This window comes from Salvia hispanica, chromosome 2 (genome assembly GCF_023119035.1).
Source record: "Salvia hispanica cultivar TCC Black 2014 chromosome 2, UniMelb_Shisp_WGS_1.0, whole genome shotgun sequence".
In the NCBI taxonomy this organism is placed as follows: Eukaryota; Viridiplantae; Streptophyta; class Magnoliopsida; order Lamiales; family Lamiaceae; genus Salvia; species Salvia hispanica.
Genome location: NC_062966.1, coordinates 37,249,733 through 37,264,311, shown reverse-complemented (window position 1 = coordinate 37,264,311; position 14,579 = coordinate 37,249,733). Strand labels below are relative to the sequence as shown.

Sequence of the window (14,579 nt, the reverse complement as noted above, 5' to 3'; positions counted from 1 at the left end):
CTCATATTGGTGTCCAAAATTTTCTTATATTGTGAGACAAATGGGTATGAATTTGGGTGAAGTAAAGATGGGGGAATTTGCAACTTCATGGATTTGTTCATCTTTCTCTCTGCTTAGATGATGTGCGAGTCTTACCTTTAAATTGGTATGCTGGTAGGATTTATGTTTGTTGTCTTTCTTTAGTTTTCATTATGGTTTCGCTTTTGTGCTTCTGACTTTATTACGTGTGGCACTCGACTTTACAAACTAAAAACATAAACAAGATTGTAACCTACCAACATTATACAATCTACTCCCATGAAATCTAGCTTGTATCCAAAATGCTCTTCAACATAGCACTTTTTTTGAGGGATGTCGCTTCCACTCTGATTCTCGTCCTCATCGTCTCCACGACCAGCCCGTAGACCGTCGACACAATTGGACAAAATTCCATGTGAGAATTTTCTGCCAATCCAAAGAGCAAAGGAAAAGAATTAGTACCATCTATAGTAGAATTCATTTTGTAGAAATTCCTATAAAATGGATAAGTTTTTTTTTTTTTTTTTTTTATCTTTTTCTAACATCACTGTTGAATCTATCTTGAACACAATAAAATCAAAAGCTATATAGCAAGCTGGCAGCTGTACTATCTCAACATCAAGAAATAATTAGCAGCACAATTTGTAGATCTGTAAAGCAAAAAATAAAAACTCATAAAAATAAAAATAAAGCAAATATAAATAAAAAATAAAAAGTAACAACATGCTTGATTATTCTCCAAATGTAGCTCAAAATCCAAACATCCCATCATTGCTGCCTCCTTTCCTCTTTTAATTTTCCATCTTTATTACACACCAAATCTTTCATCCCAAATAAATCTAGATCAATACTCTCTACAAAAAAAAAAAAAAAAAATGGCAGCAACGCCGGAGCCGCTGCAGCGGATCAACGCCGTGGATTTCCGAGCTCCTCCGCCCTCTCCGGTGGCGCCGGGAAGGCAGTCGCCCTTCGCAAACGACGACGTTTTGACCGAATACCTACAGCAGTCTCTCAGAGTCCCCGACCTGGTTCTTCCGGACCGGGCTTTCCCCCGCCAGAAATCGGCCCAAAACCCGCCAAGACTCGATTTTGAGAAGCTGGGCTCGATTGAAACCGAAATGGGATTCAGAATCTGTGATCTGATCGCGCAGATTGGGTGTTTGGAAGTGATCAACCATGGGATTTCGCCGGATTTGATGGGGCTGGTCTTGTTTCTGGCCGGCGGGATGTTTCAGATTCCGCCGGAGAGGAAGAAGAAGGCGGCGAGGTCGCCGGAGAGGCGATACGGGTTCGAGGAGATCCACGGCGAGGAGGAGATGAGAGATCAGGGTGAAGAATTTTTGTGGTGCGATGAAGAAGCTATGAAACTGGAAATGGAGGGAATTTGGCCGTTTGGATTTTCAAATTTTAGGTAAAAAAATTGATTTTTTATTTATTTTTGCATAAAAATTATGGATTGATATGAGGTTAATTCACTTTTAAAAAACATGATATTTGATCTGATTTCAATTTTCATTAGTTGCAATATACAGTGATTTTTTGATTAGTGACAAAAAGAATTGACACGTTGAGTTTATTCAATATTAATACACATAGTAATCAGCTGTCGAAAAAAAAATTGGTATCGAATTTGCAAAATTGAAATTTGATGTTATAATTCCCTATGTCAATAATTAATAATGTATGTAGTTTTTCTAACTTTTATTTTGGATCATTTATAAAAATTAGTGCGATAGATCTCATTTTCAACTAGTATAAAAATTTCAAACAGTTTTTCTACCGCATATTTAATAGTACTATTATACTAGTACCAATTTTGCACAACATTTGTAATTGTGTATCCTCCTTATCAAGACTAATAAAAATTTAAAATAAGATTCAAATTCATAAAATTTTAATAGTTTTGGTGACTAATAAAAATATGATTATGCACTTTGCAGCCAAGAAATGAGGAAGCTATCGAAGCAAATGGAAGAAGTGGGTAGAAGAGTTATGCTTTTTCTGCAGCAACATAGTTCGAAGAAGTTATTGCCGGAAAATGGGTGGCCGGAAGAGCAAGAACTCGCCGGAAAAGTATGCTATATACAGAAACATGGCCAGAAAATGGGCGGCGAGCAATCGGAGAATTCATTGAGATATGATGTGATAAGAATGCTGATAAAGGGCTCTGAATTTTCTCATGCTTTGAGTTTGCATGTGTGGAGTGGAACTACTGATTTCCATGTTTACTCCAAGAAAGGTTGGGTTTCATTTTCTCCGGCTAGAAATTCGATCGTCGTCACCGTTGGAGATAAATTGCAGGTAATTTTCGTAATTCTTGCATCGTTATTTAAATGGATAATGGTCTTTTAAATCACGATGTATTGTCAAATTCTTGTTAGTCTACAAGATATCAAAATACTAATAATTTACAAACTTAAAATTTTATTCGATTGTCACAGAGATCGACCTATAAAATAATGTCTTATTGATACAAAACAAAATTATTTTATTAGAATTTCATAATTGAATATATTATTTCTTAATTTAAAATAGAAGTTTCATAGAATAACTTTAATTGCATCACACCCATACCCAAAATAACAAGTAAGCTACATGTATAATTTTTACTATAAAATTAAGCAAAATAAATGCATTTAAATGAATAAATAAATATGATTACACAATACACACGAATGTTCTGATAGTCGATTATAGTCATAATTACCCCAAAATTTGGGCCATTTCATGATCGACAAACAAACACATGCAATATAGAATGATGCAAATGGAATGTCATGATAGTGTCTTAATATCTTGTACTAGTATTGATTATAATTAAATGCAATGAAAGCTTTATTAGGTGTGTGGGGTGGTTTAAAATAAAATAATGTTATAAAAAAAGTAGTATATAAAAAATGTGATTTGGGGGCCATCAAACACCTTTTAAATATAGTCAATAAAGAAAAAGAAAAAAGAAGACAATAATATAAAGAAAAAGGAATGGTAAGTTGCATAAAGTGTCTAGTGCTTCTCTATGAGATTTTATTCACTCTCTTCCTGAAAACTAAACTTAATGAAATGTGGAACGAATTTAATTAGTAAAAGGTATTTATACCTTACAAGTGAAAAATACACTTATTGTAAAAGTATTTTAATAAATATATGGTGAAGAGAAAAAATGGTGGATCACTAGGAAACAATGCCATAATTGGTAAGAGATTAATCTTGTGAGCACATCAAAATACTAAAAAATTAATACTAGTGTGTCTTTTGCATCTCAGTTATTTTTACTAATTATGACCTTTTAAATCATCATGCCAAAATTAACAATCCTAATTGTTTTTAATTTAAAACTTTTTGCAGGGGTGGAGTGGAGGACAATACAAGCATGTTATAGGAAGGCCATTCTTCAAAGGTGAAAATGAAAAGTCCAATATTTCAATGGCATTTCTATATTCACCTCCAAAATTCATAAACTCAATCAAAGAGGATGAGGATTTTACCATTTCTATCTCCCAACAATTCATTTTGTGTGTATTACTAATTCTTATTTACCGATTTTTAATTTCTATTTATCACCTTTTTATATAGAAATTCAAATACTAATGGGCCCCTGAGTCCATAAAGAGTGGGCCATTTTTAAACTTTATTGGGCTGTATAGTCATGATCTTTGTTAGGCCCAGACCAAGATCTTCTATTTATTTCTTTTCTTTTTTTTTTCTGAGTAATTTTGAGTTTTGAGTTAGAGTTGATTTAATTATTCTCAACAGATTGTGGAGTACTTATTTTTTTTATTGTTACTGAGTTGATTGTATTTTGAGTATTCATATTATGGTAATATGATAATATCAAGTGGGATCTTCTCTTCCCAAAAATAAGTTGAATATTCTAGTATTTAATTTTTAGAATCAATAAATAATATGTGTACGAAGCAGTCAAGTCAAACTAAGATACTACTACCTCCGTCCACGAAAATTTGTCCTATTTTCTATTTCCGTCCGTTCCCCAAAATTTATCCCATTTCACTTTTACCATTTTTGATAGTGGACCTCATATTCCACTAACCCATTCCTACTCACATTTTATTATAAAACTAATACTTTAAAAGTAGGATCCACAATCCACTAACTTTTTCAATTCACTTTCCATTATATTTTTTAAAACTCGTGCCCGGTCAAACCGGGATGAATTTTCGTGGACGGGGATAGTATCTAATGAGATAAATCTATTGACACTATATATTATACTCCTACTTCATTTTTGCAACATAGAATAATTCTTCCACCAAATAAATTACACATATTTATACTGATAAATAAAATAAATATGTAAACGAATAAGATGCGGAAAATGACTTATCCGAATCATTTCATTCTACTTTAATGTTAAAAATCATTACTTTCACCAAACAAAATGATAAAAATAAAAATAGAAATAAAGGCTACAAAAGATGCATAAAATCCGGTGATTGAGAAAATGAAGTAAAGATTCATTAATTATACATTAATCTAGAAGATCAGGAAAATCAAACTGCCCAACAACTCACATAATTGCACCAATCTCTCACTGTAGAGAACGCCCTCCTCTCTGCCAAAACCTCTTTTCACACACAAATCAATGAGGCATTAAATTCAAGAATCTGTGTGTGTGAGTGACTGACTGACTGAGGCACTGACTCAGTAAGAACACACACACACAAACACACACAGAGATAGAAATGGAAGATGAAGATAATTCACCTGAGTTCACATTAGCAGAGGTGAATTTTTGCTGTTTCTTGATGCTCAAATGTGGAATATTTCTTCTTCTTGAGCTCTGTCTTTTTCTTGAAGTTGGTATTCTTAAAAATCTCACCTTTAGTTGTTTAAGATGTCCAAGCACCATTTTTTATGGCCCCTTCTCATTTTTCCGTTGTTTTATCCGAATATAATCCTATGCATGCTGACACATCAACAATCAAGATCGTTTCCTTCAAATGAATTTGCCTTTTTCTTATTTTAATGGCCTTTTTACTTTGTGGGGTTTTGGAAAAATGAGTTCTTGCAATGTAATTCATCAGCTATTTGGGTATTGTAGTTCAATTTTGGCACCTGTCCAAGATAATTGCTATATTTTGTGTGTGTGTGTGTGAGTGTGTGTGAATTATGTGAATTGGTGTTGCAATCCTTTGTTTGAAGTATTAATAATGAGGAAAGGCATTGCCTTTGCAGCTAATAATTGATTTACAATTTGTTCCTTGTGATGGGAAGATGTATAAAATAATGAAATTTGGCAAATTGTGGGAAAATTTATGATCTTTTGCTGGTGAAATGAGTTTGAGATGTTTGGATTGGCTGCCTGTGAGCAGATAATCCAAATGGAGAACTTATTTAAGGAAATGAGAGACAAGACGACCGAAGAAGAGTTCTGTCAGGAGCTTTCCATTAAATTCAAGTGAGCACTTTGTTACATTTTGCTATACTAACTTACTGATGGATTTGTGACTTAATAAGGAACTTGTTTAACTTTTGGGCTGGTTGGTTTTCCATTTTTTTCTATGTTTCTTATGCAGTGGTTCGATTCACCGTGCTGAAAAACCGCCTGTTAAATGGGAACAGGTCTTTCTTTGGAGCTTTTTGTGTGTATAATTCATAGTAGTTTGTATCTGTTCATTGTTTTGAACTTGTGTTGCTGTTGGTGTTTCTTGTATTGCAGGTGCAAAGTTGGTTCCGCGATAAGCAAACAAACACAGCAACTGTTGTTGTTCCGTTTAAACCCAAGAAAGGTTCAAAGATGGCTATATTAAAAAAGAGGACTAAAGGTTGCTGTTTATGTTCCTTCACAGCATATTAATTATGTTCATTCATACAAAATGTAAAACAAAGCTCTTGTCAATCTCGTTAAATATGCAATCGTCTCGTTTGATCTTGGACTGGTGGAACTGAAAACTAGAAGTAGAGTGATTCTTACAGAAGCTAGCTATGTGAGACTTCCTAGTTAGCTAATGGGCTCGATGAAAGCACTCTCGTAAAATTTCATTTATGACAGTTTTGAGATAATGAACTGTGCAAATTTACGCAGTGCCAACAATTACCGCAAGTGAAGCAGCTGTCGAGCTCCAAACCTTGATTTTCGAAGCTAAATCAGCTAAGGATTCTGCTTGGTGAGCATTTAATATATGTTGTACGTGCATTGATATCGTATGTCAAAAAAAAAACACTTTCTGGTTCATTTGGATAAGCCTGTGCTCGGGAAATTATCGCTATTTATTAGAGTAACGCCTTTTCATATTTAGTCATATAGCCATACAATCTCATTTTCTCGATTCACAGGTTTGATGTTGCTTCCTTCCTGGGCTACAGAGTCGTGAACGCGGGGGTGAACTTGGGGGATCTAGTAAGATACTCCCTTTTTTCTTCTGTTTCTTCTTCTATGTGTAAATCTCATGAAAACTCGTTGATCATATTCTTGCAACTGACACTGTTGATGCAAGTAGTGTGTCTTGAGCTTTATGTTTCAAATCTACGACAGCTTGTTCGTGTGAGATTTTCTGGCTTCGGGAAAGATGAAGACGAATGGGTGAGCGTTCATAAGGCAGTACGCGAGCGCTCAATCCCTTTGGAACACTCTGAATGCGACAAAGTCAGTGTCGGTGATCTCGTTCTTTGCTTCAGGGTACCAACCTCATTTCTATACTATTCTCGTTTTTCTGTTTTTCCAAGATGAATAATGGCAAAGTCTTCTTCTTTTCGGTGACTTGATAATTATCAGGAAGGCGAGGATCATGCACTCTACTGTGACGCGCGCGTAGTGGAAATCGAGAGGATGGTGCACGACAGTAGCATATGCACGTGCCTTTTTGCAGTTCGTTGGGAGCACGACGGGCTTGAGGTGTAAAGGGTTCCTAGAAAGAATGTTCATGTTGAAATAGTGCAAATTCTGGAAATGTTTTGCATTTATTGGGTTGAGATCCTAATATTTTCATTTATGTTGGTTGCAGGGGAAGATTACAGCTGAGAAACTGTGTTACAGGCCGACGAAACCGGCTGCTAAAGACGGTGGGGATCTTAAGCTGGTGCCGTTGCAGCCCGGCGGAGCACAGAGCTTGCTGCAGCTGTTCTGAGGGTGACTAATCGGGTTATGCGTGCTGGTGGCTAATCGATTACGCATTCTGGTGGATTGAATAATTTTAAATTGGTTCATAGTCGATTAAATTACGAAATTTGGTCAAATTTTGGTCCGTGTAATAAGAACTGAAAACAGAATATGCTCAAAACAATTTTTTTTTGTTTCATTAAAATAAGTTTGTTTCTTTTTTCTTTACCTTCTTATTTTACTTGAACAATGTTATATTAAATGTCACCAAAAAATGTCATTTTGTATACTATTGAGACAATCGAGAAAAATTGAATCGAAAAAAATTGAAACAACGTGATTTAAAATTTTGATTGAAAACTTATTTAACTGATCTAAATTAGACCAAATTTTTATCAACTACTCTATTCTGTCACCTATGTAACTTCCCTGTGAAAGGGGATAAAAGTGTGAGAATTGAGTGTTTCCTCTCTCTCTCTCTCTCTCTCTCTCTCTCTCTCTCTCTCACACACACACACACAAAGAGAGTTGTGAACATGAAGAAAATAATGAATTTCCGACAAGTATGGATGTCCATATAGAGCAATACAAACTGGTGTGTCAGAAATAGAGTAAACCTAAAAGAGGACTAGACACATTTGAGGAAAGATAACAGAAGAAAAGCCACCAAAACAAGATCCTAACACTATCTTCTGTACCGATCCTAACAACTACTAGTACGCTTGGTTTCGCCGGAAAGCTACTCCGACACCACCTTTACCCTCCTGTATGTGATTCGGATGTTCAAGTCGTCACACCCTCTAAGAAACTGTACGCCCATAGCAAACCGAGGCAATGTACAGATTTTTCGCCCATTTTTCCTGTAATGAATCAGATTCAGTAACATGTACACAATCGATGTAGGGGTGTAGTAAATGAAGGCGGACCAACCTTGGCATGTGTGGTTGGAAACGTGGATGTACGCAGTGTCTCCTGTGTTTCATCCACCGGCTTTCTTCTAGGCACACTTAGGACAAAAGCAGCCTGGTCGGAAGTTGCTGCTGTTGCAGTTATACGGTATCCATTCTCCCAACGTTGGTGGATGCCCTCGCTTGGATAGAGAAAATCAAGCTCCACAACCTGTTGGATTCCAGTGATATAATTAGGAAATGCCACAAATGAAATATGGGGGCAGATGGGTAAAGTGTTTCTGGGCCGTGAGAAAACCTGGTTCGAAAATCCAGCACCACGAGACATAACCACAGCCCATCTAGTCCCAGATGTAGCCATGGAGGTCACATAGAAACCTTCCTTCCACTTTTTGTTTATCCATTTGAATGGAAATGATTCGCTAACTTTGTAGGATTGCTGTGAATACGGTGTCCCTGAATTCAATTTATGTATCTGAATGAACATGTAATACTTTATAGCAGAAAACTGAACATTTAAAACTCAGACTAAAAGTTCACCTTTCGACATAACAACTAAGGAACTACCGTCTGAAGCTCCTGCGACTGAACTGATGTAGAAATTCTTTTCCCATCGTTCCATTATCCATTCCTGTAAGCAGAATAAATTAGTGTTATTGTGCAAACAGCTTTATATAGAATCGAACAGAACGCACAAAAAAGAGTGCAACAAGCAATAAATAAACAGTGCGTAAACGACCAGCATGTACCTTGTGAAGAAAGAAAGGTGACAGTTCATATACTTGAGCTTTGAAGCCGGTACCAGCATCCATAACCAATGCCCACAAATTTTGGCAAGATGCTACGCAACTGACGAATAAGCCATCTTCCGTCCCCTTATCAATGTGCTGGGAAAGCCTCACATCCATCACATTATAGTGATATCTTCAATACAATCAAAATAAACAATAATTTTGGATTTAACAAAAGAGCCCACATCCAATTAACTGTAAATCATTAACATGCAAACTAACTGATGAATTACATTCTAAAGGAAATCACAACATACAAGAGAAGAACTCAGTGCAAATATTGATAGAATCCAAGTGCAGTACTACTAAGGAACAAATACCTTTGTTTCATAGGTCTACGAGCATTATAGATGCTAACCCACTGCGTTGCAGGCATCCCCATTCGTACTTTCTTTTTAGGCTGTTCATCTTCCTCATCTTCAAATGTTAGTCTGCCTCTCTTGTAACCAACCTGATAAATAAGCTTAATTTCCAACAAAGACAGGGGAATTAGACAATAGACATGCAGCCGCGAACAAAGCTATATAAAGCGACTCAAGAGATATATTCAGTGAGGTATAAAGTAAGAGATAATAGGCACCTTCTGAGCACCCTCAGTTTTAATAGGTCTGATGTCTGGATTTGGTCCAACTATGCCATCAAAAAGAGATATACATTTTGCATAATTAGGTTCCTCATCAAATTTCAAATCTACCACATATTCCATAAATGATTTGAAAGGCTGAGGACAGAAGCAGCAAAGTGCCTCTGGTGATGTTGCCATTTTCTTCTTGCAAACAAGAAATCCTTTGTTTTCACCCTATTGTAAAGCAGAACCATGTCAGAGGGGTAAAAGGAATGTTGACATAAGTAATTGTCTGGTCTGGAGAGTCCACAATTTAAACTTTGAACACCAAAAGGTAAACAAAAGAAGACCTGGTATCCTTGCCAAGGAAGACGCCCTCGCAGAAGGAAGACAAGTGTATAAGCAAGAGATTCTAAATCATCTCTCCGACTACCCGTTCTACCTAAATGAGCATGAACACCGGCATATCGAACAGTACCCCTGAAACTCGTATTTAAACTCTTAAGATCAGGTAAACCAAGGGGAGAAATTTGTAAGCAGAGAATTATAGAGATGTCCTTAAAAACTCAATGTGATCCATGCATGTACCTGAAAACATCCGGCCGTTGATCATATTCAACATGCAGACCCGTATTGCCATCTCTCCATCTAGCGGCTGATGCAAGTTGCTCTTAGTAACGAAATATACCCAAAACAATAAATATATGTTTTTCATCAAGGATCAAGACATTTACCTAAACCGAGATCAACCAGGAATAACTTCTTTTCATCAGGACTCCCTACAGCACCAAGCAAGAAGTTCTCAGGCTTCACATCTCCATGAACGTACCTGCCAAATTCAGCATCACTATATAAGATTATAAGTAAAGTAATTATCAGTAAGTTGGTGAGTCCGGCATCAGAAGCGAGTACCCTGCCATTTCTCCAATACTAGTTTCCCTCACCACATAACAAATATCAAACATTGTACACAGCTCCTATGATAGCCATTGAAATTTAGCCATTGTGGAAACACAAATGCATGGAAACAGTACGTAATAAATAACCAAACATGCAAAACACAATTTTTTATACGCAGCCAAAGAAAGTAAATTAACAACAGAGAAACCACATTTGCACATGGAGATGAAACCTCACCCTCTTGAGTGCATTTTCTCCAATATAGAAATTGATTCTATAGCGATGCAAGCCACCATATCAACCGACATACTGCAATTTGACGAATTACAAGTTTAATATGCAGAATTTTAGGATAACCAAAACATGGAAAAACCAACGAACATACTAACGTTTGAGAATTATTATGCCAAATATCCCACAGGCTTGGTCCAAGCATATCCATGACCTGTCCAACCCAAAGTGCCGCTTAAAAATATAGAACCTATAAGGAAAGGTAAATTAAAAAAGGGACCATATATACCATATGCTTACCATAACGTAATAGTCACCCTGTCGGCCTTTGTAGTGGACTCGTGGAACACCGTAGCTTCCTCCCAAAGTACTATTAATGATGCAGTACAAAAGATAAGAAAAGATATACATCGACCATCTAATTGACCCAGAACAAACATAAATGCTTACTTGTAAACTTGCCACTCAGGAGGTGGACCATAATTGCATCCTTTACTGTTGCGATGTTCAAATTTTAAGGCCACCTATGGTGATCAAGAATTTTAGAGTAAGAAAACATTTGGTCAATTATAATTTCACACACATAAAATGCGCACATATGTACCTCTACGGCTCCAGGACCCGTCCTTTCATTAATGTTACCACCAGAGATACGGCGACCAACAAACACTTGTCCGAAACCTCCCTTGCCCAGCTTTTTTTCAAGTCTGTATGTTGGTGAACCACCAACCTGAACCTATATAATTCACATGCAAACGGCAGACATATTACTACACCAATGCTTTTTGATCCTTTTCAGTTAACAGTCATATCAATGTCTTCAATTATCAAATAAAATTGGCCATAATTGTCAACCAGCATAGACTGAAAGCAGGGAAAACTCATACATTTATCAAACAATTGGTTCCACTAGATGGCTTTGTATCATCTGAATACCGTACTCCACTTACTATCAGTGCCTCTAGTATATATCTTTCATGTTTCAGGTTTTATTAATCAGATGGTGCTTCATCCCCAATAGTTTACTTCTCCTAATAAATGCTTCTAATGGCGATCTTTCAAGATTCCAGTATTGTCCACGATATCGTGAAAAACTAAGATAACCAAATCCATCACCATTCACCAGCATGTTTCACAAGAATCCATTGGTTAAACAGACGAGTCCAATAGAAGCTAGTGATTTTTTGACCAGGTTTATGTAAAGTGTGAGTGCCACTGGTGACTTCCAAAGTGCAAAAATGTTTCTTATACCAGATAATATTGACATAAAATCAGATACATAAATGGCGACAGCAGACATTAACAAGTGCCCAAAACCAATTAAACATTTTGAGATAGCCAATGCAATCTTCAATAAAAATTAAATCTTCACTTTCCTCGGCCATTAAAAAGCTTCAATCTTTAACTTAAAACCAGCAATGATAGTATCAAATACATCCATGCATAAACCATCATCATCTATTCATCATCTTCCCATAGTGCAAGCTAGCAAGAAAAATCAACGTGAAAAAAATTAAAAATTCTCACCTTCTCAGGGAGAGGAGGGGAAGCAAAATCATCTTCAGGCATATTCCCTTTGCCTGGGCTTTTGCCGCCGCTATCCATCGGTTTCTCGCCGACCTCCTCCAGAACCTGCTTATCCTCTTCAACCACAGGTGCAGCGACTAATTCTTCCTCAACGGGTGCCGCAACCACCGCCGCCGCCGCCGCCGTCCTCCTCCTCGTACGCGTAGCTATCGCCGCGTTTTCCTCCGCCGCCTGCCGATTTCTCTTATTCCCCCGATTCCGATTACTGTTAATCGGCAGTTGCGGGTGGTCCAGCTGCTGCTTCCCTCTCCGGCCTCTGCCACGCAGCACCGGCATCGTTCATCCTCCAATTCGCATCACCCCTTCACTGAAACGAATTCACAAATTGCTCAATTCTGGCGCGAAAATGTGTGCGCGGCGCGTGCATATCGCTTCACTATCCAGTCCACCGAAATCAGGATTGAATCAGCCACTGTAGCAAACAATTAAAGAAGCACTACATACCAGGAATCATCAATCGGGACTGAATTCCAGAAACAAAGCGGCGATCGGCGCAATGCACTGAGAAAAAAACGAGAGCTGAGCAGCCGATCGCTAGGGTTTTGAAACAGAATGCGAAAATTTAGGGATCTGAAAAATTGAGAAAGTGATTGGATTTCAAAGAAGAGACAGAATCGGAAACAACAGTAGTCGATTTTGCTTTCGCGGAGAGAAGGGGAAGCGATGCGAGTGTAATATAATTATTAAAATTTTAAAATACCTCCTTGTATAAAATCTGACCGTCGATTCGAAAAAACAACGGCTAGGATTGAGTCCTCAAATTGTTTTGAAGGGGAGATTTATGGAGAAATCTTGAAAGACGAAAACACCCTCCGTGTTTTGTTTATCTGCCACGAAAGAGAGGGTGAATAAGGAATTTGGAATTGTTCAATCTAGGCCGTCCACCTGTACCTTTCTGTCGGATCCGACCCGCCCCGATTAAAATGGATTACTAGTTTGGGCTTGAATTTTGTGGTGGAATACGGGAAATTAGGCCGTTGGGCTGATTTTATTCTTATAAATATCCACATTCAATTTTAAAATATGTCTGCAGTTTTTTGGTGGCTATATGTTTTTACTTTTGTAAACCAATTCAATGAAAGCCACAAATAATAAACAAAATAGAATACACACTAGGTCTTTTAAATGAGAGGGCTCTTAATACAACTACAAGTATTACATGGAGTACTATATAGTATGCTACATAAGGACAAAAAGACTATTTATACTTTAAGTATACAACTATTTTATACTTTCTTCGTTCCATAGTACAAAATGACTCTATTACTATGGATTACTATGGAACGGAGGGAGTACATAACTTCTTCACTTTCACCTATAAATTACCAAACTACTCTGAATGAATTTTGTTCTGATTTTGAAGACAATCAAAAGTATAGTGCCAACTTAGACTTGATAAAAATCACAATTCAACAAATAAATTAAGTTAAAGTGCCAATTGAAGAATATAATTAATCAAACAAACCATAAATTATATTTAACCATAATAAATACTCCTAAAAAATGCATATTTTAAAGAATTTAGAGCTCTAAACGTCCAATTGAGCTTTTGCCTCGATGAAATTATAAAAATAAAAATTTGTTGGCAATCACGAAATAAATGGAAAACACTACTAAACCTCACGCCCACCTGCATTCCCATAACCGTCGCATTCCGTTACTCTACTCCAAAACCCTCTTCCTCTTCCTCCCAAGAAAATGGATCTCATCTTCTACCGAAGCAACGGCGCCAACCCCTTCAGCCTCGAGGTCGGCTACTTCGACACCGTCCTCGAAATCAAGGAGAAGATCCAGAAGGAGCACGGCTTCCCCGCCCCCCTCCAAACCCTCGTCTTCAACGGCGCCATCCTCCGCGACGACCTCAACGTCCACCACTCCGACATCCTCGACCGCTCCCGCATCCACCTCCTCCTCCCCCCCGACCACCCCCCCTCCAAGCTCCGCCTCCTGTTGAAGCTCCCCTCCTCCCCCAAGCTCGTCGCCCTCGACGCCGACGCCAAGGACACCGTCCGCCGCCTCAAGGAAAAAATCACCGAGCTCGAGCTGTTGAATGCTCCCGTCTCCCGGATTGTGGTCGGGAACGAGCTTCCCGACCACAAGACGCTCGGGGAGTGCGACCTCGGGAATAATTCCGAGGTCGCCGTGGGGCTCCGCCCGGGGATGGGCCCGGGCGGAGCGGGCGGGTTGTTGAGGGTGGTGGCGCAGTATGGGGCGGAGAAGGTGGGAGTGGAGGTGGGGCCGGGGGAGAATGTGGGGGAGCTGAGGAAGAAGCTGCAGAAGATGAATCTGCCCAAGGAAGGGTATTTCTTCATTTTTAAGCAGAATGTGATGGATGATGACAGGTCTTTCCGGTGGCATCATGTGGGCCCGGGGGATACCATTGAGATTTTCAGCGGCAGTGTTTCCGGTGGTTCATGATTTGTTCAAGATTTTATGTGACCTTCTTCTTCTACATTTGATGTTGGTTCATTTTTACATGTGATCATAGTTCTGAATCTTCTGATTGAAACGGAGGGAATACT

At 38.0% G+C, this 14,579-nt stretch overlaps 4 protein-coding genes across 4 annotated transcripts; 3 read left to right on the top strand and 1 right to left on the bottom strand.

The window, feature by feature from the left end:
• The first annotated feature begins 759 nt into the window (after window positions 1-759).
• On the top strand, window positions 760-3,644 carry LOC125204716 (leucoanthocyanidin dioxygenase). The gene is made up of 3 exons (XM_048103431.1): window positions 760-1,429; window positions 1,959-2,319; window positions 3,364-3,644. Exons 1-3 carry the CDS (start codon window positions 894-896, stop codon window positions 3,589-3,591), a joined length of 1,125 nt encoding a protein of 374 aa, XP_047959388.1. The 5' UTR covers window positions 760-893; the 3' UTR covers window positions 3,592-3,644.
• Window positions 3,645-4,522: 878 nt separating this feature from the next.
• Window positions 4,523-7,299, top strand: LOC125207583 (protein SAWADEE HOMEODOMAIN HOMOLOG 1-like). Its single transcript, XM_048106984.1, has 9 exons — window positions 4,523-4,760; window positions 5,349-5,434; window positions 5,553-5,598; window positions 5,696-5,801; window positions 6,062-6,143; window positions 6,313-6,376; window positions 6,512-6,655; window positions 6,752-6,871; window positions 6,981-7,299. The coding sequence occupies exons 1-9, from the start codon at window positions 4,719-4,721 to the stop codon at window positions 7,101-7,103; spliced, it is 813 nt and encodes a 270-aa protein (XP_047962941.1). The 5' UTR covers window positions 4,523-4,718; the 3' UTR covers window positions 7,104-7,299.
• A 307-nt stretch (window positions 7,300-7,606) lies between these two features.
• On the bottom strand, window positions 7,607-12,708 carry LOC125207102 (casein kinase 1-like protein HD16). Its single transcript, XM_048106316.1, has 17 exons — window positions 12,502-12,708; window positions 11,998-12,364; window positions 11,075-11,206; window positions 10,921-10,994; window positions 10,771-10,840; window positions 10,629-10,684; window positions 10,477-10,548; window positions 10,074-10,168; window positions 9,928-9,994; window positions 9,690-9,819; window positions 9,355-9,573; window positions 9,095-9,237; window positions 8,733-8,907; window positions 8,524-8,614; window positions 8,282-8,439; window positions 8,006-8,194; window positions 7,607-7,935 (listed from the first exon to the last, which is right to left on the bottom strand). Exons 2-17 carry the CDS (start codon window positions 12,331-12,333, stop codon window positions 7,876-7,878), a joined length of 2,067 nt encoding a protein of 688 aa, XP_047962273.1. The 5' UTR covers window positions 12,334-12,364; window positions 12,502-12,708; the 3' UTR covers window positions 7,607-7,875.
• Window positions 12,709-13,755: 1,047 nt separating this feature from the next.
• LOC125204248 (ubiquitin domain-containing protein 7SL RNA1-like) lies at window positions 13,756-14,475 on the top strand. Its single transcript, XM_048102849.1, has one exon. The coding sequence runs from the start codon at window positions 13,756-13,758 to the stop codon at window positions 14,473-14,475; it is 720 nt and encodes a 239-aa protein (XP_047958806.1).
• Window positions 14,476-14,579: the final 104 nt, after the last annotated feature.

Excerpts from the sequence above, each read along its gene's own strand:
- LOC125204248 (XM_048102849.1), top strand. The coding sequence starts at position 13,756 with ATGGATCTCATCTTCTACCGAAGCAACGGCGCCAACCCCTTCAGCCTC.
- LOC125207583 (XM_048106984.1), top strand. The coding sequence starts at position 4,719 with ATGGAAGATGAAGATAATTCACCTGAGTTCACATTAGCAGAG. Across the intron at positions 6,377-6,511 it reads GGGTGAACTTGGGGGATCTA|CTTGTTCGTGTGAGATTTTC; the intron begins GTAAGATACTCC and ends AATCTACGACAG. Across the intron at positions 6,872-6,980 it reads GGGAGCACGACGGGCTTGAG|GGGAAGATTACAGCTGAGAA; the intron begins GTGTAAAGGGTT and ends TGTTGGTTGCAG.
- LOC125207102 (XM_048106316.1), bottom strand. The coding sequence starts at position 12,333 with ATGCCGGTGCTGCGTGGCAGAGGCCGGAGAGGGAAGCAGCAGCTGGAC. Across the intron at positions 10,841-10,920 it reads CCTGAGTGGCAAGTTTACAA|TACTTTGGGAGGAAGCTACG; the intron begins GTAAGCATTTAT and ends CATCATTAATAG. Across the intron at positions 7,936-8,005 it reads TTCCAACCACACATGCCAAG|GAAAAATGGGCGAAAAATCT; the intron begins GTTGGTCCGCCT and ends GATTCATTACAG.
- LOC125204716 (XM_048103431.1), top strand. The coding sequence starts at position 894 with ATGGCAGCAACGCCGGAGCCGCTGCAGCGGATCAACGCCGTGGATTTC. Across the intron at positions 1,430-1,958 it reads TTTGGATTTTCAAATTTTAG|CCAAGAAATGAGGAAGCTAT; the intron begins GTAAAAAAATTG and ends TGCACTTTGCAG. Across the intron at positions 2,320-3,363 it reads CCGTTGGAGATAAATTGCAG|GGGTGGAGTGGAGGACAATA; the intron begins GTAATTTTCGTA and ends AACTTTTTGCAG.